This window comes from Parasteatoda tepidariorum, chromosome 8 (assembly GCF_982258835.1).
Source record: "Parasteatoda tepidariorum strain Cologne lab strain chromosome 8, Ptep-v5.0, whole genome shotgun sequence".
Classification (NCBI taxonomy): Eukaryota; Metazoa; Arthropoda; class Arachnida; order Araneae; family Theridiidae; genus Parasteatoda; species Parasteatoda tepidariorum.
In genome coordinates, this window is record NC_141762.1 from 3,746,367 (window position 1) to 3,770,271 (window position 23,905).

The 23,905-nt window shown below is 27.9% G+C and overlaps 1 protein-coding gene across 6 annotated transcripts; it reads right to left on the reverse strand.

Annotated features, from left to right (window-relative positions):
- Nucleotides 1–132: 132 nt before the first annotated feature.
- Nucleotides 133–23,191, reverse strand: LOC107452397 (myotubularin-related protein 9). Of its 6 annotated transcripts, none has more exons than XM_043049165.3 (13): nucleotides 23,058–23,191; nucleotides 21,501–21,735; nucleotides 19,507–19,666; nucleotides 18,423–18,574; nucleotides 13,087–13,215; nucleotides 12,842–12,998; nucleotides 11,139–11,243; nucleotides 10,207–10,332; nucleotides 9,075–9,322; nucleotides 5,912–5,996; nucleotides 3,474–3,543; nucleotides 2,585–2,812; nucleotides 133–330 (listed from the first exon to the last, which is right to left on the reverse strand). In XM_043049165.3, the coding sequence occupies exons 2-13, from the start codon at nucleotides 21,642–21,644 to the stop codon at nucleotides 246–248; spliced, it is 1,689 nt and encodes a 562-aa protein (XP_042905099.2). In that variant the 5' UTR covers nucleotides 21,645–21,735; nucleotides 23,058–23,191; the 3' UTR covers nucleotides 133–245. The 6 variants fall into 6 exon arrangements, with proteins under 6 accessions (XP_042905099.2, XP_042905100.2, XP_042905101.2 ...); XM_043049166.3 differs by having other exon boundaries at nucleotides 23,089–23,187; XM_043049167.3 differs by having other exon boundaries at nucleotides 23,100–23,179.
- Nucleotides 23,192–23,905: the final 714 nt, after the last annotated feature.

The window sequence follows — 23,905 nt, forward strand, 5'->3', positions numbered from 1 at the left end:
AAAACATAAATTAAAAAGCAAAGAATATAAATAACAGCACTATTCATGACTCAGTAGCAAAAATTCAAATGAAAAAAAAAAAATACTGTAGGTAAATGAAATTCTGCAATGTTTTATCAAAGAAATGAAAAATTTTCAGCTTAAAATATTTTATTGTTAGTTATAGAGAAATTGATTTAATAATAATTACGCTATACACATCCTTGAAAATATATAATAACTTTTAATAAAAATAAACATATGATTTAATCATCCAAAGGTAATAAGTCAGTAGCTTCTGGACTTATTAAGCCAGCTTCACCAGCCTCCTTCTCTAGCTCATAAATAATTCTGTAAAAAAAATAAATAAATAAATATAAATGCGCAGCATGTTGTATATTTAAAAAAATATATAAACAAATTATAACTCAGAAAAAGAACAAAACAAATGTAGCTTTAACTGAGGATTCCAAATTCAGTTTAAGTTAAAATCATGTTTTCTCTCTCTCTGTGCATTTCACTCATGTTATTAAATGAAAATCCAAATAGCGTGGCAATTAACACCCTATACATTTTTTAAGTAAGCTATTTTTAAATTATTCGCTAATGTTTTAACGTTAGTACTATCTTAAATAAGGTTCTATCTTCAACATTTGTATTCACAGTCCAGGAACAGAATCTAGTCTGGCTATATGAATTTGTTTTGTTGTTTGTACATAAGCTGAAGATGAGACAAATAAGTCTAAAGATGGTTTAAATGAAAACTAAAAAAGAGCTGCTATGAACTTTGAAAATGGATGTAAGGGAAGCATGTTTCTTGAACGAATTCAGTTATTTCGCTTGATTTGAAAAGCTTAATAGGAAATACAAATGCATTTTTTTTTTTTTAAAAATACATGTTTTCATCATAATTTTTCCAATATATACAATACTATACAATATATACAAATACTATATATTTAAAAAAAATTTTTATTTTAAATAATTTTATAAAATCAACCTAAATATTAAATACATGATAGTTTATTGTTCGAATTTAAATATAATTACAGGTTTCAGAAATATTAAAAAAAAAAGATTCTTTAAAACAGTCCTAACTTTAAAAACCTTTATAACTTTTATATGCAGTCAATTATACACGCAGCATGAAGTATGGCAGTACCTATACTGGCCATTTAATAGTGGAAGTTTTGAATTTCAAAATGAAAAATTTAAACTTAAATAGTCGAGTAGTTTCAGAATTATAAAAGTAAAGTTGTTTAATTTAATTTCAGTTTTACAAGAACTATTCCATTGATTTCATTCAAATTTTCTATTTTGCAATTTTAAATATCTTACTATTTAAAAGTCATGCAAAAAATATTTTACCATTAATAAAAATACGTGTATTTTTTTTTTTGGGGGGGGGAGGAGGGCATGGATTTATTTTGGATACAGTAATCGTGTGCTAGAAGATTTTGAGTTATGGCAAAATATGCAAAAAGTAAAATTGACATCACAAAGCACAAACTTTTGACTGCTTTTTTTCAAACCATATTTACCAGTTTTACGCAACCTTTCAGACATTGATGGATAAGAATCCAAAAATATCAATGGTTCTAAGAGCATGTTTATTTAGAGAAAGAATGTTTTCATGTCCAATTTAATAACTTAAAATGCTACCCTGGAAAATTTTTGTTCTAATGATTAGATTGTTACATACTAAGCGTCATTGTTGATGGTTTGAAGAGTTGATTTCAAATATGCCACTTAATTAGTGCTATTAATAAAGTTATGATATTAGATACATAAATGTCATTTTTGGAATAAACATGCCTTTTTATATTATTTCTTGACTGTCAAAATATATGGAATAGCCGCAAAGTGGAAAATGCATATATTCAAAATAGTTTACTCGGATGGGGTCTTCCAAAGTTTAGATCCATTAATGCTAATTTACTTTTTGGATATTTCGCCACAACTTTTTAAGTAAAACAGTAATTATAAAACTCTTTTATAAAAAGACAATTCCATGCAAAAATAATTTAAATACCTAATTATATATATATATATAGATTGTATATGGACTTGAAACATTAAATATTATATGAACATTGAATGGAAACATTCAAAAAGATATATTTTGTACATCGTGCAACTAAGGTTTCAGTTAAAGTAAAAAGTTCCAAATTTTACTAAATGGTAGCAATGTAATGAAGTAAAATGAAAGATTTAGAATTTAGTAATTTAGTTTAGAATTCAAAACTCAAAGATTAGCGGAACAATTTAATTACTGACACACCTGTGTGCATACCTTTCTATCCAATAATATTATGAAACCAACAGGCAGATGTGCATGGTTTCATACTATGCAGCACTATCTTTTGGAAAGTTTTTTTTTCCTTTACAAAACATCAAATATATGATGTAGACAATATGTATAGGAAGTTTTAATTGGGTTCATTCAGTTAAAGCTCAATTCTGATGGTTTAAATTTTAACTTGTACTAGCATTATTTAAAAACTGAGTTCAATATAATTATTTCAAACAGAACATTATTATTAACAGAAGTTCAATATAATTATTTTAAAGACGTTTTCAAATTAAATGAGAAAAGAAAAAAGACCTTCTGAGCTTAGCTGATTTAAATTGTAGTTCTTTTTCTTTTTCTCTAATTTCTTCAATGACATTCCATGCATCCACTTGAGGTTTCTGGTCTACCACCCATCGCAAATACATGCCACTCCAAAGTACAATACTCTGTGGAGCAACAGAGGGCCAAATTATGTGACTGTTTGGTTCATACATAGGATTTAAATATGTCAGAAGAGTTTCACTTCGATTCAACATTGACCTAAAAATATAAATTTCTCCTTTAATTCGGTAGAAAAAAATTTAAAAATCATAAAACTTAAATGTATCTTATTTAGAAATTTCTATTTTAAATGCAGATTTTACTGTATTTATATTATTGTACTAAAAGAGTTTGGGGAAAGCATAAGGAATCTCTTATGGAACAGAAGAAAACTAAAAAGAGTTACTAGTCCTTCAAAGTATTAACTCTGCATACAAAATGCTTAAAATTTAATCTTGGAATAAATTTTTAACAAACTAAAAACATTTTTTCCACATCTTTATAAGAATTAAAGCAGACTAAAACATAAATTAAAAGGCTACTACATATCTAAAAAAATAAATATTAATATTGACTATAAAATGATTAAGAAGCAAACAAAAAATAAAAAAGCTGACATTCGATCTCATCGTTACTGATAACTATTTTATTAAGCTAACATGTTTAAGTTAAAAAAAAAAAAAAAATTTATTACAGATTTATTTCATCAAAGCTAAAAATCAATAATCTTTTTCATTAGCACCTGAGAGCTCAATGGTCATTATTAGTTCCAGTGCTTAGCCTTTCCATTAAACTCATGAATAACATGCAGTATTAAAAATAATAAATTTAATAACAATGTTTCACTTTGCTTAAAATATGCAAAAGAGTTTTTATTTACCATAGAGAAACAGTTCGTTCTGCTAACTTCCAGTCATGTCGATCTTTATCACAGTTGCCCAAAAATGTTCCTAAGCAAAAGCATTAATAAGGTTACAAGTGTCAAAGAAATCACACAAATACGATAAACATGGATTGTACGTTTCAGTACATTATAAAAATATAAAAGCAAAAAATTTCAATTTCCACACCAGCTCATTTGACAGAATTGAAAATAGAAGGAATAAATTTTGAATTATTTTTATTGTGACTTAGATTATTGATTTGTCTAGCTGGAAGACACTACAACCTGTGACTAATGATGTCAACATTAAATATATAACAAAAAGACAGAATGCAAGGAAGTTAGTTTGTTAAATCGGGATGTTGTTATAACCACTTTATCCAAAATTATCAAACATAAAAGCTATAAAATTCAACAATAAACTAGTAACTGTTAAGAAATTGCTGACTTTTTACATTTCATATATTTAAAAGGAAAATGCGTGTGCTTTATTTATGATTTAACATTGTCTCATACTTAGGCAATAGTTTCAGGTACACAATTATATAGGCTCTTACTGCTAAATACATTATCACTAACACCTTTGATGTCAAAAGTAGGGACTACATTGATCACAAAACGATTCAATTACAAAGTCTCATTCAAACATTCATTCTTATATTTTTCAATAATTTGTAATCATTGTTCCAAAATTGTATGTAGATGAGCAACGAAGAGTAACAATGGATGACTGACAGAGTTCCTTGTTTGCTATTTTCTTATTTCAATAATTTATAATATATGTTCTACCAAAGGTTTCTGAAATTTGACTTTAATAAGCATCAAAATTTTAAGTAAAATTAAATTATACTTCTTTTAATAGTCAACATTTTCCTGCAATCATTAGTAAAATTTTAAAAAAAATTCCCAGGAAAGAACTTTGAGATAAGATGAATACCACATTAAAAATGATCAGAAAAATGCTTCATAAACATGTGATCAGAAAACAGGTGAACAACAAAAGCATCAAAAGATAGAATCAGATAGTTCACAAATACAATGATCATCCACAATTCATTATTTACCATACTTTACATTATTATTCTGCATTACCTATATATATACAATTTTTAAACAATGGAATTTTGCCTCCATTCATTGTTGCAAGAAAGAGAATGGACCTTACTCCTTATATTTTATCTACATAAAATTTTAAGCAGCGAAATTCCTTATTTATCCATTGCTGCAACACATATGATGAACATCACATTGTTATTCTTCACTGCTACAATTTTTCATTCACTTACGATTTTTGAACTAACAATAGTTTTAAACCCTTATGAAGAAAATGGAATTTTTTTCACAGACAGTCATTTATCTTCTATACCTTCAATGTAATAACTATCTAGAATTTGTGGAAAAAAATCATTTCTCAAATGTGAACAATGGGTACTTAGAGGTTATCCTGTCAACCATTTTCGTATTTCAATTTATAAATTATCAATTCAATTTATCAAAAAAAATTTTTTTTTACTCGGTTACAAAATTATTCAAATTTGAAACTTGACTAGCACGGAAGAGAGTACAATTTGATTGCGCTTTAAAAGCTATCAAGGATTTTTGGCAGCCTAAATGATTTAGAAAAATATATATCATTAGATTCAAGAATAATTTGATATGTATTTATAAAAAAAAGAGGTTTTTACTTTGTTTAGATTTTTTTGATTACACTTTTTTATTACGTATTTTTACACGTACACTTTTTGCTATTATTTTATTGTTATTATTATTTGATAAATTTAATGCGTTTCGAATGATTATTTTGGAAATTGCTTTTCTTTATGATGTCGCCATAGGATTTATGCATTTTTGCGAGCGTAGACAGGTCGACGGGATAATCCCCAAGTACCGAACAATGCTATTATTGAGTTTTACAGTCCTATTTATTTTTTAACCGATCATTTATTAAAAACTCCACAAAATTCAGGTATACATACCTGCACCCAACAAAATAATTTTTAATACTAGCAAGCATGGCTAAATAAAATGAAAATATGGGAGTGAGATTCAGAGCAAAAGCAAAAAGGGAAAATCCAAATTGAAAGGGAGAATGATTAAACTTTTCCCCTGAGAGGGAAAACGTACAAGAACTGTATTATTTTGCTTTGGTATTGGGTGTGCCCAAGGTGGTGATGGCATAGAAATGTCGTTTCCGAGATGTTACTTATTTTGTTTAATTAAATTTATTGTTAAAGGTTGTTCACCCGTCCAATTATTACTTACATCAAAACCCTTATTCACAATTAAAATCCTTTCTATAGGGAAGCTGCATTTTAAGGAAACTCCCAAAATTTAAAAAAATTAACATGAATTCGCTCATTTATAAGAAGAATGCGAGTTGATAAAAATTAAATTAAAAAGCACATCAAAAAATATTTCACGAAAATAATACATACCAAACTGAGATGCATAGGAATGTTCGAATAAAGTGACTAAAAATTGTTCATTAAATTCAAATGAACAAGGAAACTGTTCATGAATCTGAAAGAAAAAATATTCTTATGACAACTTTAAAAAAATATTAAGTTATGAGTAGTTCATATTGAAATAAGACATATTAAATACAACATTTAAAGGCATAATTTTTTGAGCTTAGGTTTATAATTAAATTACTCACCAATGAAGAATATCAAACCTTTATAGTAACTAATTTAAGAAAAATCTTAGTTCTCATAAGAATTGCTATGTATTTTTAAAATCGCACGCATATGAATCATAATATTGCATTTTAAAATCACGTGAATACGAATTACAATATTAAATTATAAAATTGCCTGAATATGAATCGCAACGTCTGATTTTTAAATCACAGTGTAAAATTTTTAAACCACGTCAATATAAATTGCAACGTGTAATTTTTAAATTAGGTAAATAAAAAAATTGATGTTTGATATTCACAGCGCGGAATAATAATCGAAGGCAGATGGTAGAAGAATATTGGCAGATTCCAGCACAGTTCCAAATGGCAAAAATCCGCCAAACCAGAAAAAATAAATTGGCGGAAGAATCAGGGATATGTTAACGTCTTGTTAGTGGGAAAAAGCAAAAGTTTCAAAATTTGATATTAGATTGAAGATTTTCATCAAAATTTCATCAGATTATAAACTTTGATTAGAGATAGTCCGAGAACCAATGGGAATTCCGCGATATTCCCAGAAAAATCTAATTGCTTCTAATTTTTAGACCCGGTAGGATAATACAAAAAATCTGGAATTCCTGAGTACTCCCAGAATATAATCACCCCTGTATACTATTTATTATAAAAATCAATTTACAGATGAAATATGTCAGATTTACTTTTAATAAATATGCATTTTTTATAGCTAAAATTAAAAATAATGAGAAACGTTGTTGCCAGTAAAGTATACACATTAACGCATTCAAATAAAGAAAAGATGTGTTTATTTGAAGAAAATGCTCAAAAGTTTTAAAACAATTTTAGTCTTTGAAAAGTAACATTTTGCTTTTATAGACAGACCAGCTATATATATACTTAAAATACTATACGTTTAGAATTATTGGACACTTGGATTGCGTATATTAATTATAAACAGCACAATAACATATAATTTAGCAAAACAACTGTATATACAAATGATATTAAAAATAAACTTCTGTAAATACAAATAAATAAAATGTATAAACAATGTAAAATGGTATACAGGATGTTCTGTAATGACCATTCATAAATATATAGGGTGGTTATAAATCTTCATTATGTATCCATAACTTCATAAATTTCTCCTCTCCTATCCATTAAACCATTCGTGTAATGTTATTTGAGAGATGAAGGATGGTGATGAGATCACAATGATTTATATAAATCAAGCTCTCAAAGTAATGGTCAAAGCCAACAAATGGTCATGGTAAAAAATATAAAATGAAATAGGAAAAATATTTTAAGAATAAAAAGAGGGTGGCACTAGCAAGGTAAAAGCAAGCAAGAACCAGTATCAGGGTTGGAAGTCCAAAAAAAAAAAAAAAAAATTAAGGACAATATTGCCCCAGACTTAAGGATATTTTAAGGGTGCTGATTCTCTAATGGGAGAAATTTGTATAATATCAACATGGGTTTACAGATATATGATTGGTAATAGTTTTGGCAGTGTAACCTCTTAACTTGCACGTTCGAGTTAATTCGAGCGCGCTAAACAGGCGAAACTGTGTGCACTCGAGATAATACGAGCGGCATTGTATTTTATGCTGCTATAATTTTTCACACTCGAATATAATCGAGAATGCGTGTTTTCTGTGTTCTAAAGTGTGCTTTTTTACATATAAAAAATAAAAATTAAATATAATTTAATTAATAATATAAAATTAAATAAAAAATTTTTTTGGCCGTTTTTTTTCCCAAGAAATCTGTGCGTTAAGGGGTTAAAAGAAAAAGAAAAACATTTTTTAAAAAAACTCAGATTTTTTTTTTTAAAAAAAAAAGAGAAGTAATATGGAAAATAGTTATGTAGTAGCTAAATATGAGAATTCTCTTGTAAAAAAACAGTAGAGTATGATTTAGTGATGAGGAGAGATAAGAGCTTTTTATATATTTCTCCTGCATCGAATGCTTTTATGCCATCAAATTAAGGGTAGTTGTCTCTAATACTGGGATTAGATTATTATCTTACTTGATGCGCTACGAAAATTTTGTCGTACATTTTAATTATTTACTTTGTTTCATGGCATATAACATAATTTTTGAATTTGAAATTTCTTTAATTCTTTTTCAGACAATTAATATTTATTCTTCCGGCTAACTTGAACAAAAATTTAGAAAATCACAAACATTTCAGGATATTTATTGAAATGTTCAATGATCAAAGAGATTGATTCTTTAGAGATTCATCATAGCCCTCAATAAGCATATTTTTTAGGTGAATTCAGAATTTTGACGAACAAAAAATAGGGGATGGCCTGGAAAAAATGGTTCCAATAGAAAGAAGCAGTCGAAAGTTTGGACTGCTCAATATTAATTTACTTTTGTGCATATTTCGTTACATCTTGAAAACTTTTCATGGAATTTAAAAATTTTTGCACTTATAAACTTCATTTGTCCAAATATAGTTCCATGTAACAAAAAAATTTCTAATAGCTATTTATATTTTTATAAAGGTGTGGAAAATATTTTGAATAGCAAGAAAATTTCTACATTATTTTAAAAAAACATAATTTTAAATGATAAAATACAAAATTTGAACAAATTTTTAAATATACAAATTTTATAATTAGATAACTAAGAAACTATTCAACTAATTTTCATAAAATTTTGTACTTGGGATTTTTAAAATTAACATCTTTAAAACAACGTAAAAATTTGTATATCTTACAATTCAAGGTATTTCTTTACATGGAACTATCTTTGGATAAACGCATTTTATAATTGAAATAAAATTTACTTTGAAAGTTTTCTAGATAAAATCGAGCGTTTGCGAAAATCTGATCATTAAATTAAAAAGTTATTCGGGGTGAATATTTTTTCACTTTGTGCATTGTAAAAACATTTCTTTCTTAATTTTTGAAAGGACAAAATTGAATCTTTAAAGACACTCATCTGTCTCCTACCTGATATACACAGTCCAAGAACATTAAAAAAGTTGGACTTTGATCTTTCGTCCGAGAGTTTGCTGATGCATATGCATTGCACTGGCATCTTATACTAAAAGGGTGCCCTGCTTGAATGAATTCTCGTTCTATGAGGGCTTCAAATCCGTGAACTGTTCGGCAATCTGGGTTCAAAATAATCTGAACCAGAGCACATACTGTTAAAGTTGCATCTGTGCCTTCCGCACCATGCACCAAAACAGATGAACCTAGAATAGAAAGAAAAAAATTATTAAATCTTAATCGCATATTATATAGGCAAAACTGCGTTCCTGAGAGGTTTCAAGATCCAGAAGAACTTTAAAATAATATCATGAGGACTCTATACCATGAGAGAAACCCTTCAAGTCAAATTCTTTTTTACCAACATAAGTAATTTAAAGATCAGTGAATTCGGGTAAGCCTAACTATAAGTTTCTAATCAGGTAAACTACTAAACTTAACCTGGTAATCAGAGTAAACCATGAAGTTTCAAATGCTAAAATTATATTAAACTATCAACGTGCAATTACGATTATGTAGGGGGAAGAAATTCTGCAATAATTCATTTGCATTTTAAAGATTTTTTAAACATATTTTCAGCATCAGAAATTTCATAGCTTACGTGAAGTCATTTTTCTAAACTAACTATTTTAAAATATCGATTGAAGTGAAACAGAATTGGTCGTGAAAAGTTTCTCTTGCACAATAGTGCTTTGCTCTTTTAAGGTTTCTCTGACTCAAAAAGTTAGAAAAACTGGTAATGGATAAATAAAGAAACTAACAAAAAATATTAAAATTCTTATGTACTCTGCTGGGCCATCTACAAAATACATGCCCCAATGAAACTTTAAAAATGCATGTACTTCAACAAGTTAACCATAAATTTTTAACAGGTATTTTACAGTTTTTTTCCTTCGAATTAAATACTTACATGCCCAGTCAAGCATGTAAAAAGTGAAAAATACATGCCTAATTTAGCATGTCCACTAATATAATTTTTGAGCCCTGGTTGAACCTAATTATACTAACTGATAAATTTGAAAATATTTTGGTAAGAATATGATTTTAATAATTTTCTTTCTGTTCTTTTAAATAAAAATTTTTCACTCACCATCTTGATCTAAACATTGTGCGACCAGACAAGCACAAGTTAACACATCTTTCACATTTGTGAGCCATCCACAAGATTCTAAGCGTGCCAGCCACTTATCAACATTGCAATTGCTGTCATTGCAAGCTGTCAAAAAAATAAGTAGTTAACAAATTTCAAAAATAGAGCATATCTGACAAGTCTTCTAAATAGAATATTCCCTAAAATTTTGAAACAACACATGCTGTAGAACAGATGTTTAAAACATTTATATATTAATGGACAGTTCCTACGTTTGAAATTTTGCCACTTTTGAATTACTATAATGTTTTATTATTAATATTATAAATATTATGTATAAATAAATACACAATAAATGACATTGAGAAAAATTAGTGAACATTTTAAAGGAACAAAAATCATAAGTCAATGATTTACTTTCACAATTGTCAGTCGAAAAATTTAGATTAACACTCCCAAAATTTTAATACTGATATAAGATTTTTCCCTCACAAAATCATAACATTAAAATATTCAATTATGACTTTGAAAAGTGAGTGAAATTGTGCAATTGTTTGATAATTTTAAAGAGAAAACCCTCTAATTTTTATTTTAAACTATAATTATACAACACATTAAAAGCATATTGAAAAAAATAAAAATAGATGTGAAGCATACTTTTTTTACTGTAAATTTAAAGTATTTTAAAATATCAGAAGAAATATAACTCTAACACATTAAATTTTTCAACTGTGGAAAAAAAAGCAGATAAAAAAATAAGGTTATAAATGCAAGTAAAATAAACTTGAAAGACCAAAAAATGTAAAAGGAGGTCTACTTAAGAGCACAGCTTTTGTAATATATTGTCATTTTAAAAAAAAAGTACTAAAAAAGATCAATTCTGAAATTACTTTATCAATTTACTTTAAATAGAGGAAAAATATTCAAAATACCTTCAACCAGTTTACTTAAGGATTCCAACAGGTTAAAATATCGATCTATAGGTTTGTGCATACGCTTCCACAAAGGATAATGGACATCAGGTTCAAAACCCCCACCTGCAAGATAATGACTCATTCCATCACATCTAATTCATACAATAAATGTTGCTGAAACCACATACATTTTATAAACGATGTCAATCGTGCATTACTCAAATCATTAGAGCCTAGTAGGCTTGAATTTACCAAAAATTCATATTTTAATTCAAAATTAAACAACACCTGAAAAAATTAACATTGATCATAATCTGCATTAAGAAACCCATCATAAAAATAATTAGCTTGAAATCCTTACATTCTAGACAACTGATTCCCTTTTTTTTTCACTATGGAACTTAAATGATCAATTTTTTTTTCATCAGAACCCAGACTTTATAAATAAAGTATATAATTAAAGAAAATTGTGAATGTATCTGAATAAAATAAGCCAAATTATGGTTTCCACTGAAAGGAAAATTAAAAAAGAACTGCCATAAGTTTTGAAAATGGTTACAATAGAAACATACTTTAAGAAATTTAGTTATTTTATTTTGACTCAAAAAGTGTGATGGGGAATACTACTGCATACTTTTTTAATAAATGCATGTACTCTTTATAGTTTATATAATACAGTGAAACCTCCAAAAAAGACCATCAACATGTAGCGACCACTTCTACTTACGACCACATTTGGGAGGAACAGAATTTTTTCCGTTGACTTTGCGCTGAAGAAAACCTTTAAGAGAGAGCATTAAAACCACCAAGTGCGGAAAAGGTCAAATAAGAAAACACCAAAAAATATGATAACAAAAAAATTTCACAAAACAAATAGGTAGATTAAAATGCGTTCAAAATATTTGTGCACTTACTTCTACAGCTCTTTTTGACGATACAATCTCATGTTGCAGTCAGAGTGCACTAGACACAGTGATTTACTTTTAGAGTGGAAAGTTAAATTAGAAAAAAAAAATAATTTAAAAAAACACAATCATCTCAAACAAACAAACCTCTTCTCATCTTTAAGAGCTAACTAATTTTTATGATATGAAATTAAAAGCAAACTTAAACAAAAAAAATAGTTTATTTATTTAAAATAGCTTTATTATTCATAATCGGTAAATTTGTTTTTGCACATAATTATATGAGTTGGGATCATTTTTATGAACGTTAAATTTTATTAATAAATCCGCCTTTTCATGGAGCCAACAGTAGTGGCATTTCCGCACCAAGAAAATGCCGATGACTAAAATTAAAATCGCTTGAGAAAAATTACGTACCTTTGATAACAATTTTGAAGGCAATGGAGGTAACCTCTAAGAACAACCAACCTCTAATATCGAGCATTTTACAGTGGAATGGAGAGTGGTCGCTCCCAAGAGGTTTTACTCTATATTCTTATAAAAGAAACTACATATTTTTTAATTAAAAAAAAAACATTTTTTATTATTAATTGATTCAAAACAGGATTCAAAAATATTAAGAAATACTTATTTAAAAAGTCCCAACTCTCCGAACCCCTTTAACTTTACTACTGAGACCTAGGGTTCTGCAGAATTAATTAGAAAAAAGCATAATTTTACTATTATGCTTCAAAATGTGTGATTTGATACAGAATTTTCTCTGATACTCAGTAGATTTGAAATTATCAATTTAATATTCTGGTTCAAAATGTGTACCTTTGGTCCTAGCTAAAAGAGCAATATTCTGCGATCTGGTGTCAATGATGTACCCTTTTTTTCCTGATCCCAAGACAGTATTTAACAATCTTTCATCTTCTTTACAGCGCCTGTTATTAGCTCCGACCATCGGCTGGCTACTGCGCAGTAAAGCAGCCTATTGCAAAAATAAGGACAGTTGTTTCATTTAAAAAAATGCCGGAAAACAAATTCAATGAGAAAGTGAAAAAATAAAAGACGGCTACTTTGCTTGACTTGTGGTAATAACTTAGAATAGGAAGTCTGCCAAATTGACGAAAAGCTGCCACTTTTCTCAATGTTTCATCATCAATATTCTTAGGAACAATTACTTGCTGAGGATATGTGGGACATACCTAAATATTAAAATATATACACATTTCAATTAATGAAACAATTACTTGTTAAGGATAACTGAGACACACCTAACATCTAAAAAAAAAAATAGTTGCATTAAGCAACTTTAAAAATAATGCTATGTTCCATCAGAAGGAAAGAACACTGAATAACTTCTGATCAGATCATTAGCTTTTTACTTAATAATAAGCAATCTTAATGACTTAAGGGTGAAAGCTCAAATATGGTAACCAACTTGTGATTACAATATTTTAGGCTACGGCAAGCTGTCTGAATACTGGATAAGACCTTTATCTCAACAGTATGGAAAATATAATCCCATTACGTTAGATAGAATAGTTATGAAAAGTTGGCCCCATTAATATTGTGTCATCCGATTTTAGTCAACACTTTAAGAACTAGTTGTGCTAATTTAAAATTTTTTGCATACAACTATAAAACTTGTTTACTTATTTTATTTTAAAAAAAATTTTACTACTTAAATAGTTGGTGGTTCAAAATTTTTCAATTATCAAGTTCAGAAGTATCAACATCAGCACAATAGTCAGCCTAAGCCTTTTCCAGAACATTTTTCCATTTTAGTTCCTCTTGTTGGCAGAGGTTTACGAAAATGCCCTACATTAAAATTGTTCATGCAATGAAAAACTAAATTTATAATAATTGCATGTTTTATTGTATAATTTTTAAGTCATAACAATTTTTTAGTTGATTAGCATTGAACAAAAAATAAGGCTTTAATGCAAAAGGGAATGCTGCTTCTTCCCTTCGTAAAAAGAATAATAACTTTTTTTAGGAGTGGGGGAATGATATTCTTAACCTTTTGCTCACAACTGTAACAACACGTGCATCAGACTAACATGCACGTTAAGTAAAAATTGCTATATCCAAAATCTGAAAATTTTATTTTTGGTTACTTGAAAAATTTACATTTGCAGAAAAAATACAAAATTTTAAATTTTGCTCTGAATATAATGATTACAATTAAACATTCAAAAAGCATTTTTTAATTTGAAAAAGCATTGAAAAGGAATTTTTAATAGTCAAGACTTGATAAAATGACTAATGATATCTAAACAAGAATGGACATCGTAAAGTGCAGGGTTTGAAAAAACTCAGGGATTTTTGAAAAAACCCCCAACCCGTCCAGGTTTTATTGAAAAAATCCGTGGTAATTAAGTTTTTTCATTTAGTGCTCATAAACTACTTACTTTGAAAATATTTTTATTTATTAAATAGTGATGTATAAGCTTAAAAATAGAAATTAATCCAAAAAAGTTTATATAAAATATATATATTAAAATAAGTTTAAAGAATGCACTATCACTAATACATGTTTGAATCTTTATTCTTAAATACATAACGTTTCACAATTTTTAACTGAAGCACTATAAAATATATATGCAACAGTAATATCAAAAGAACAAGTTTATTGATCTTTTTGTTTTCGTTTGTTGTTTATGCGTATAATATATATATTACTTATTACAAATTTACAATCAGTAAGAACTAAAATTTCATCTGATTTTTACCTTTAATAAAATTAAACTGGAATAAATATTTAATGGTCTTCCATGATTTTATAATACGATTAATAGAAAGTGAAATTAAAATTACATATAATTATAAAGAGTATCAGTTACTTGTCCCATTTTTCAAATATTTAACCTTAGAAAAAGGACTGCATTTTTAGATAAATTTTAACTTTATAATTTCAAAAAAGAAATTAATCTTAAAATTACAAAAAAAGCATGCATAAAAAGTTTTAGCATATTATTTTAAAACCAGAAAATAAAACTTTGTTAAATGTTGTTCAACGTATCACTTAATAGAAAATGTTTTTTCATTTGTCTTAAATATTTTTAAACATGATTAAAAGAAACAAAATAAATTATATTCAAATAAAATCTTGAAAATAATATTTAAAAAATCTTACAAGTAATATTTTAATTTTTAACAGTTTTTTAATGGTGATAAACTTTCTCCAAATAGTTAATAATTGTCAGCAGATGTTAAGAGTTAACTTAAAAAAAGATCCATTTTTTTAATTTATTATTATTATTATACTGCAGATTCAAAGTGTCTACATTTCTCTCTCAGATGGTGATACACTTTTACGAGTTTTGTAGCTTTATCTATTCCTAATCTATTTCGTAGTTTACTTTACACCAAACTGAAAGTTGAAAAGTATCTTTCGATAGGGACAGAGAATGCTGGTGCTGAGTGTAAAGAAAAAAGAATTGGCAGAAATTGTGTGGAAACTTGGAATTTTTTTCATTTTTTTTTGCCATAATTTTCCACTATTTTTTTATGAAAACTGCGGAATAACGGTGTTAAGCATCATTGATTTTGGAAAGTATTCAGGATCCATAATTTTGAATGCCATAACACCTGTCAGAAATTTTGGATGATGCTTAGAAAGACAGCTTTCTGCTAATTGCTCGTGTTCATCATTTAAAAATTGTCCCCTTGTTTCGGGATCCAGGATGCATATGCTAATAAATGAGGTGGCTGAACAGCTTAATGGAATCTTTTTACAAAATGTTTATGGGGTTCCAATAGTAAGATATATTACGATAGTAAGTTAATTCATAACAGCTTCTGAAATTGAAATGTTTTCTGATTGAAGCTTTTTTAAAGCTTCAGAAACAATTGATATCGTTTTTTCCAAATTGATAGTTTATTGGTAAAGCCCAACATTATTTAATATTTTTGACATATTATTATTAGATTCATTTTGATGTTCAAGAGCAATCTCTTGATATTTATGATAATTATTGGCAAAAGTTTCTACGAGGTCACAATATGAACTCCACCTAGTATCATTTGGTAAATGGGGCATCAAGCAGTTTTTTTCTTTTACCCATCCATGTGCTTGATGCACATTTCTAAAATATTTGTTAACTTCCACGATGTGTCCCAATGATAGCATTAGGAGATAATTCTTTTTCAACCAAATTAAAAAGAAAAAAAACAATTTGTGTAAAAACCCACCAAGTGGGTTTTTTCAAGATGAGTCCACCCAATAAAACCCGGGTGGGTTTTTTCAAAGTGGGCCCACTTGGCGAACCCTTGTAAAGTGAGGTTGTCTACAATCGGTAGAGAACTAATTTTCACAAAACTGTATACCTCTTTTGATTAACAATAACCTGAGCCGGGATAACCCGGTTGTTCGTTAAAACTGGAGATTACATCTCGGAAGCGTATGTATTGTTAAATCTGTCGGAGTCACACAGTCTCCCACAACAAATCAATACCTCTGGGAGAACTGATTGGTCTTTCTTTGGTTGAGATCAAAATTACGACCTGAGCATGAATGTATGGAGCATGATTGGGACCTCTCTGTAAAATGAGCTATGCCTGTGTGTGTGTGGCTGAAGTCATATTCTTGGCCACTGAAAAAACAAGAAACGAACTCTCTGCCTTAAAAATTCGCTTGATTTCAAGCAGGCTTTCTGGCATTTGTAAGTAGCATAAGTACAACAACAACAATAAATTATATTTCATCAAATTTTTGGCCAAAAGTTACACATCTAATATAAGAACTTAGGGGATTATGTACCTTCCTTTCTTCAATGGGAATTTTAAATAAGTCAAGTTTAATGGGCTATAACATCAAAAATAAAATAGTTTTCTTTCTTCAAACAATTGAGTCATTGGCAATGGAAGTATTTTAGTTCTAAATTTGTTTCTTGAAAATAAAAAATAAAAGTAAACTCGGCTTCAGTCGTTATATTGGAATGAATGGCTCTGAATCAATGAAATGGCAAACAGAACTTTAAGTATAGGTCGTAATAACAGGGAATCGTATTGAAGAGTACTAGATAATAAAAAAATTTTACAATTTTGGTAGGTGCAAGAAATTTCTTTCTTTTGAATAGTATTGTGATTTATGACAGGCCAGTTAGAATATTTTGGTCTGAATACTTTAAATAAAAATTTTACACTTTTTCATGTTTTTATGATTTGCATTGAAGTGATGCATTAGATGTCAATACCCAGTAACACATGTCTAATACAGTAAACGAATATCCTGTCAAAGAATGCGGATCTGGTTTTGGACAATTCAGAGAAAGCATGCTTTTGTGTATGATTGTGTAACTTTAAATATCGTTTGCATTATATAATTAGAATTTTTGAAACAGCCCTCTCGAACCATTAAGATTGATTCCAGCAAGTGAAAATTCCATCATTAGATAAAAAGTTATTTAGGATGTCTCATTTATTATACTGTACAAATGAGTAAGGATTCCTAGAAAAGTAATTCAAAATTAAGAAATTTTCTTAATTATTAAGAAAACAATTTTATTTTACCAATACTAATTGTTTTTTTTAAAAGAAAACTTTTTTTAAAGAGTTTAAACACACCTATGAATGATTATCATTTATAAATATGATTGTTTAATCTATTTATGTGTGGTACTGTTCTTTTGAAATTAAATTTATAAATCTAAGAATAAAAAAGAAACGAATGAACCTTGCTAAAAAAAACATTAACCATCTTTACTAGTAAACAGTTTGGTACTTAATTTAGCTTATTACTTAGATATCCCAAATATATTGATTTGCGATAGCTATAAATAAAATAACAAATAATTATTAGGAATTAATTTTCACATGGAATTATCTTTGGGTAACCAAATTTTATAATTATAATAAAAGGATTTGTTTCTGTTTTCAGATTTGCTTAAAAAATTCCCAAGATATAACAAATTACGCAAAAAGTAAAATTAATATCCAAACTTTCCACCACTCTTGACCAAACTCGACCACTCTTGACCAAACTATTGGGACTTTATTTTCCAGCTAGCTTCTACATTTTTGAGGGTCAGAAATCTAAATCCACCATAAAAAAAAAACTAAAAAAAGAAGTTTATCTAAACAGTAGGTTTTTTTTTGTTGTTTGCCTGATTTCTTAACTTAAAATATTGAATGCACAAATTAATTTGCATATTTAAGATTAGGCCTTCAAACTATTAAGATTGAGTCCGACTACATAAAAATGCAACCTGCGAGATTGAAAATTACACAATTAACTTTTTTTATTTTGGGCAAAGTACAACAAAGTAACAGTAATTTCCAGCTACTGCTGTAATCCAACAAGTTACGCCTGTTTTTCAAATATTATCAAAACAAAATAAAAAAGTTCATCATACTCATAAAAAAAATTATACCAAAACTGTAAAATGAAAGAAACAGAGCAAAATACCGAATAATCTTTGTTGACAAAACTTATTCTCCATTCCTCTTTGTTTTGTAAGAGTTTACTATTTTCTATTTCAGGACGGAATGAAGTCCACCCATCCTCCAGCATTTCAAACATAGCTCGATGGAAAAACGGATAAAAAGATCTCGGATTTTCTATAAAAGATAAGAACTTTACCAGTTATCACAGACAAAATTGAAAAAAAAAGTTAAAAACTCTGTCACACTATGTATAATAGTTGAAATCATATTGCAATAAAAAAAAATAAAAAGCTGTGATCGCCTTATTACGATCGCTGGCTACCCATTGGTCAAATGCTTTCTGGATTGACTCCGTTAAACATTTCAAATCATGGGTTGCAAAAACTGTCAACAATTGATGTTTGTTATCGGATTGATTTTCATATCTTGCCTATGCACATGTTTCAAGACGTCACAAAATACTTTCCCTTCTTCAGCACTCATATTTATATTAAAATCACTGGCAAGCCAGTAATTATACATTAATAATAAAAAGAATATAAAAATACCTTAAATTATTATTATGTAAATAAATTAAAAATGAAAAGAAAAACCGCAGTGGTCGCCATAGCAACGCATTGTTTACTATTACTCTTGAACACAGTTGAAAAGTGTGCGAACCAAGACCCATTTTGCTAATGGGAAAAAACAAAATAAATAAATAAGAGAATTTTCAATATTAAATGATAATAAAATAATGTATATTATTACAAAATTGTATATTAATGCCGATTTTAAACTTTATTTTTTTAAACCAAATGGCTATCTCAGATACCTGTGTTTAAGAGGAGCAAAAAAATGAATGAATAGTCTAATCACCTTTAATTAATATTTTTATTTTTAGTTCTCTAAATCTATACAATGAACTAATTAATAACAATTATGTCTTAAACTTTTAAATGTAATTATCCGTTACATTTAATGATCTTCTCTTGCATAGGTCTTTTTATATTTAGAGAATGAAGTTGAAAAATGATTAGTGAATAAATTGCAATAAAACAGTGTAAATCACAAGACAAAAAAATATATGATTAAACTAATTACTGACACGCAAATGATCTATTTACCTAAATTCATTAAATATTCAATTGAAGCAGCAACATTGTTACACTCGTCTATCCCTTGTACATCCAACTGCAATATTCGAAAATCTTTACATTTCAGGATGATGGTGCCAGTGCAAAAACTGAGTTTTTTCTCAAGACAATCAACCATTTTGTGCAGCATCTAAAGTAAGAGCAGACATTTATTTTGTCCTACATAAAGGAATTTAATTAATAAAGGGAATTTTTATAACATAAAGGGATTTTCAAGCATACATGGCTCCTATACAAAAATCACTTATTTAAAAAAAAATCAGTGATTTATCTCTTTTATATTTTTTTTTAAATTCACTGATACATAACTGCCAACATGGATAGGAAAAAATCCAGTAGATTTTATGAAATAATATAAATTTCATGATAAAGGGAATTTTAGGGATTTTTACTGTCAACAAAATAGAAAAACTGCTATATTTTCCAGTTATGATTGATATTAAATGAACTTGAAATGTTATGTATTATGTTTGCTCATAATTTTGAATAGTAATAGTCACTTAATTCATCAAAAATAGTTAAATTCTTTTAATAAATTTAAAAAGGGAGTTCTGAATAAGATTAAACTGAACATTTTAGAACAAAAAAAAGTTTTAAATTGATTTTTATACATGAGGCTGGCTTCATCATGTATTAGTAATACTTATTTAAATATTCAAGAAAGCAATAATCTAAGTGAAAATTCTATTTCAATAGGGAATTTTTTAGGAAACTTACTCAATTTTAAGAAATTTTCTAAACTGCTTAAAAATCAGGAGAATTTTCATTAAACCAGTAACCCAGGAGAAACTGGCAAAATCTAGTAGTCTACTGGAAAATTCAGTAGACTACTAGATTTAGACTACACCTCTACAAGAAAATTCAGTAGAGTTAGCAGCTATGCTGATATAAATCATGAAAAATTAAGATAATTTGTCACACCTGTAGATCTTCAATCATGAGAATAAACAGCATACATTTTTCTAAATAATTAAAACTTTTGAAACCAACTTGTTTACCAGTCTCATACGAACTAACTACTAAAAATAGTGAATACCTTTTAAGAAGCAAAAAGAGAAGTATAAAAAATATGAAAATAAATGAACATGCAAATCTGAATACATGTGCCTTTCTAAAATCTTGATATTTTTACTTATAACTGCTATGCATTAATATAAATGAAGGAGATTTTCTTTTTATTAGTATTTCAAAAAAGACATAATTTACACTTAAATATGCGTAATTTTACTATATATAAAAATCTAATGATGGTATTGCAATTCGCCATTGTTGCCCGTGCATTTTTTATTGGACAGAAAATCATGTGGTAGGATCCAGTTTTCCCTCATTCTATTCATATTGGTTTGGTTGTCATCAGCATAAAACTAATAATAGTCATAAAGGTACTGTTTTTCCATAAATATTTGTATATCCCTGAAATTATTTTCCTCTACTACTATTATTATGCTTTTAATTAATTAATTCTGTACTTTATTTTAAGATAAAGTTTTACTGTTATAAAATACAATTAAAGAGATCTGTTAAATGAATTAGAGATTCAAGTACAATGAGATGCAAACAAAAATAGTATTTAATATATCCACCCGATTGTTACGCGAAAATATTAAATTAAGGTTGTGAATTCATCAAATTTGTTTAAACAATATAATGTCACAGCAATATAAATGTTATTTTAAAAATGATTACCTAAAAAATTACTTAAGTTCATCAATCGATCTAAATATTTATAATACTAATAGATAATAATATTTAGAGGTGGAAAATGGAGCCACAAGCATAAGCAAACAGAATTTCCTTTGAGTACATATATGTTGAGAGAATAATTTAACTTTAGTAGAAAAGCTGTTTTATGTGAAGAAACAACAATTATTGTGAAGCAATTATGGGAGTTGATGAGCAGCAGCAGACAGGGGGCTTAGCCCCCAAGTATTTTTTATAAAAAGCAACTATGAATCTATAGTTACCCATAGTTCTTCATTCTTTGACCTTGATGATAAAATGAAATGATGGCCTGTGATGCATAATGTTCCTTCCAGTGGAGCATGAAAAGGTCTATGTAGAGTAACACCTTCTATATTAGGTGCTTTGATATAATCAGCAAATTCCATGCTTATAAAATTAAGAGTAAATCTTTCATCAAAATCTTTAATAATCCTTTAGAAAAATTTGGGTCATATCATTCACTCACATTAAGAAAACCTAAATGAAAGTAAAAAGAAAATTAACAATATAAATATATCAGGGATCTGTCGAGGCTTTTCTGAGAGGTGACTATTTTGTGAAAATTTAGGCATAATTTATGAAAAATTAAAAATTTTATTAATCAACACAAAAATATGGATTTATCGAAAAGTATTTTGTGAAATTTCTTAAAGTTGAATTTGTGAAGTTACCGATAAACGTTAGTAAATTTGGCCTAGACAGACCCCTGTATATATTAGACTAATGAAATATGAAAGAATATTATGCTCAAATAATTGAAGTAGCATCAAGTTTTAATGCAATATCTTCAGTGCACAAGAAATAGAGAAAAATGCAGGTGAAATAAATAACAAATGAGTGGCATGCGAGAAATATAACTTAGTAAGTATTCTTTTAAAATTTTAGATCTTATTTCAGAGGTGGATAAATTTAAAGTGCAACCAAGTCATTCCCGGATAAATTTCTGGATTTTTAAAAAAAATTTAGCAAGTTTAAAATTCTTTTGACATGAATAAGTATTGATATAGAAATACCCCTGTTCTTTCGTTTAACAGATGATACCACTGATATAGTTTTAATCTATTTACTATACCTTTCTCATTGGATGGATCTGTATTATGATTTATTTACTTCGTGTGACTCATTCTTAATGTTATTTCACCTACTTTTCTGTATTGTGCACTGAAGATTATGCTCATCTTTAGCAAGTTTTTTAAAAAACCGTTTCGAATATTAGTGAGCCTTAGTGTTAGTTTCTGCTTAATTATCATCCCAAAATTTATATTTTTCTACATTTCACAAAAAATTAACATTGAAGAATTTCAACTGAAAAGCCTGCTTCGGCCAATTTCCCAGCTTAATTTTACATGGGTTTACATTATTTTTTTCCCTAATTAAAATTTTCTTTACTCAAACACAGAACTCATAAAGGCTGCAAATTTATTTCAGAAAGTTTTCCAGTATATACCTGTGACTACCACGGTTTAGCCATGTTAGTAGCTAGTAAAAAAACCGAAGAAAAGAAAATAAGAAGGGAACCAACTCGAATGGTATAACTTATAGCCACCCCTGCGCAAACCTCTCTCAATATTTTCTTTAAAATATTTTTTATCTTTATTCTAAAATTTAAATTGTGTGTTCAGATTAAAAGATTAATGTAAGATTAAATTATTTATTTATTTTGTAGCATAATATTTTTAAAAATATTCCGCTTGAATGTGGAACGTCACGTCTTCAATGATGTTAATTGTTTTACCGCCCACATTCTGCTCTCAGAACAACACTTACGTATAAAAATAAATATGATAAAATATACGAACACATTCAATTTTCAATAAAATATTTCATTACTATTAAATAACCTAAACGTAACAGATGTTAAACATTTCTTTTATTATTTATTTTAGTTATGTTTCAGGACAGACATCATTTTCATGGTTTTATTCTATACATATATTTTGCTTTTAGCTTACATAGCAATGAATGGGGCACGGGCATTGTAAGCAAACAATCAATTGTGGAAACCTGAGTGGCAAGGTTTACATAGGTTTTACAGCTAATATTTTAATTTAAGTTTGAATGCTTCTGAAAGATAGTTTGCTAAACTTGTAAATGCAAAGTAGTTTAGATTAAAAATTTAAATTTAAAAGGTGTAATTTGAGGATTTATTTTCGACCACTCTGTTAACGTATCTTACGTAATTTGCAATGTTATCACGCAACTTGTTTTGCATTTAATGTATAAAATATTTACATTAACATAAATAATTCGATTTAAGATTTATTGTTCTTTTACGTGTTTATTTTTATTATGAAACTGATAATCTTGTTCTCGGACCTTCTTACAAATGGTCATCCTATTAATCAAATATCATAAATCAATATATTATTTTTAAATATGTGAAAACTGATAAACAACTGCAAAAAAGAAAGAGAATTTATTGAATTTCTTGAGAAACTGATGACAATGTTTTTGTAGTTCATTTACGTCGCACTAGAGCTGCACAATGGGCTATTGGCGACGATCTGGGATACATCTCTGAGGATGATCCGAAGACATGTCATCACAATTTTGATCCTCTGCAGAGGGGATGGCTCCCCTGCTTTGGTAGCCCGACGACCTGCACGCGAACTGATGACAATGAAAATGTAGATCAATTGACAAAAAA

Coding starts and splice junctions, on each gene's coding strand:
- LOC107452397 (XM_043049165.3), bottom strand. CDS start 21,644: ATGGAATTTGCTGATTATATCAAAGCACCTAATATAGAAGGTGTTACT. Junction 12,999..13,086: donor ATTACCACAAGTCAAGCAAA/GTAGCCGTCTTT, acceptor TTTTTGCAATAG/GCTGCTTTACTGCGCAGTAG. Junction 5,997..9,074: donor TCTTGGACTGTGTATATCAG/GTAGGAGACAGA, acceptor TTTTTCTTTCAG/ATTCATGAACAGTTTCCTTG.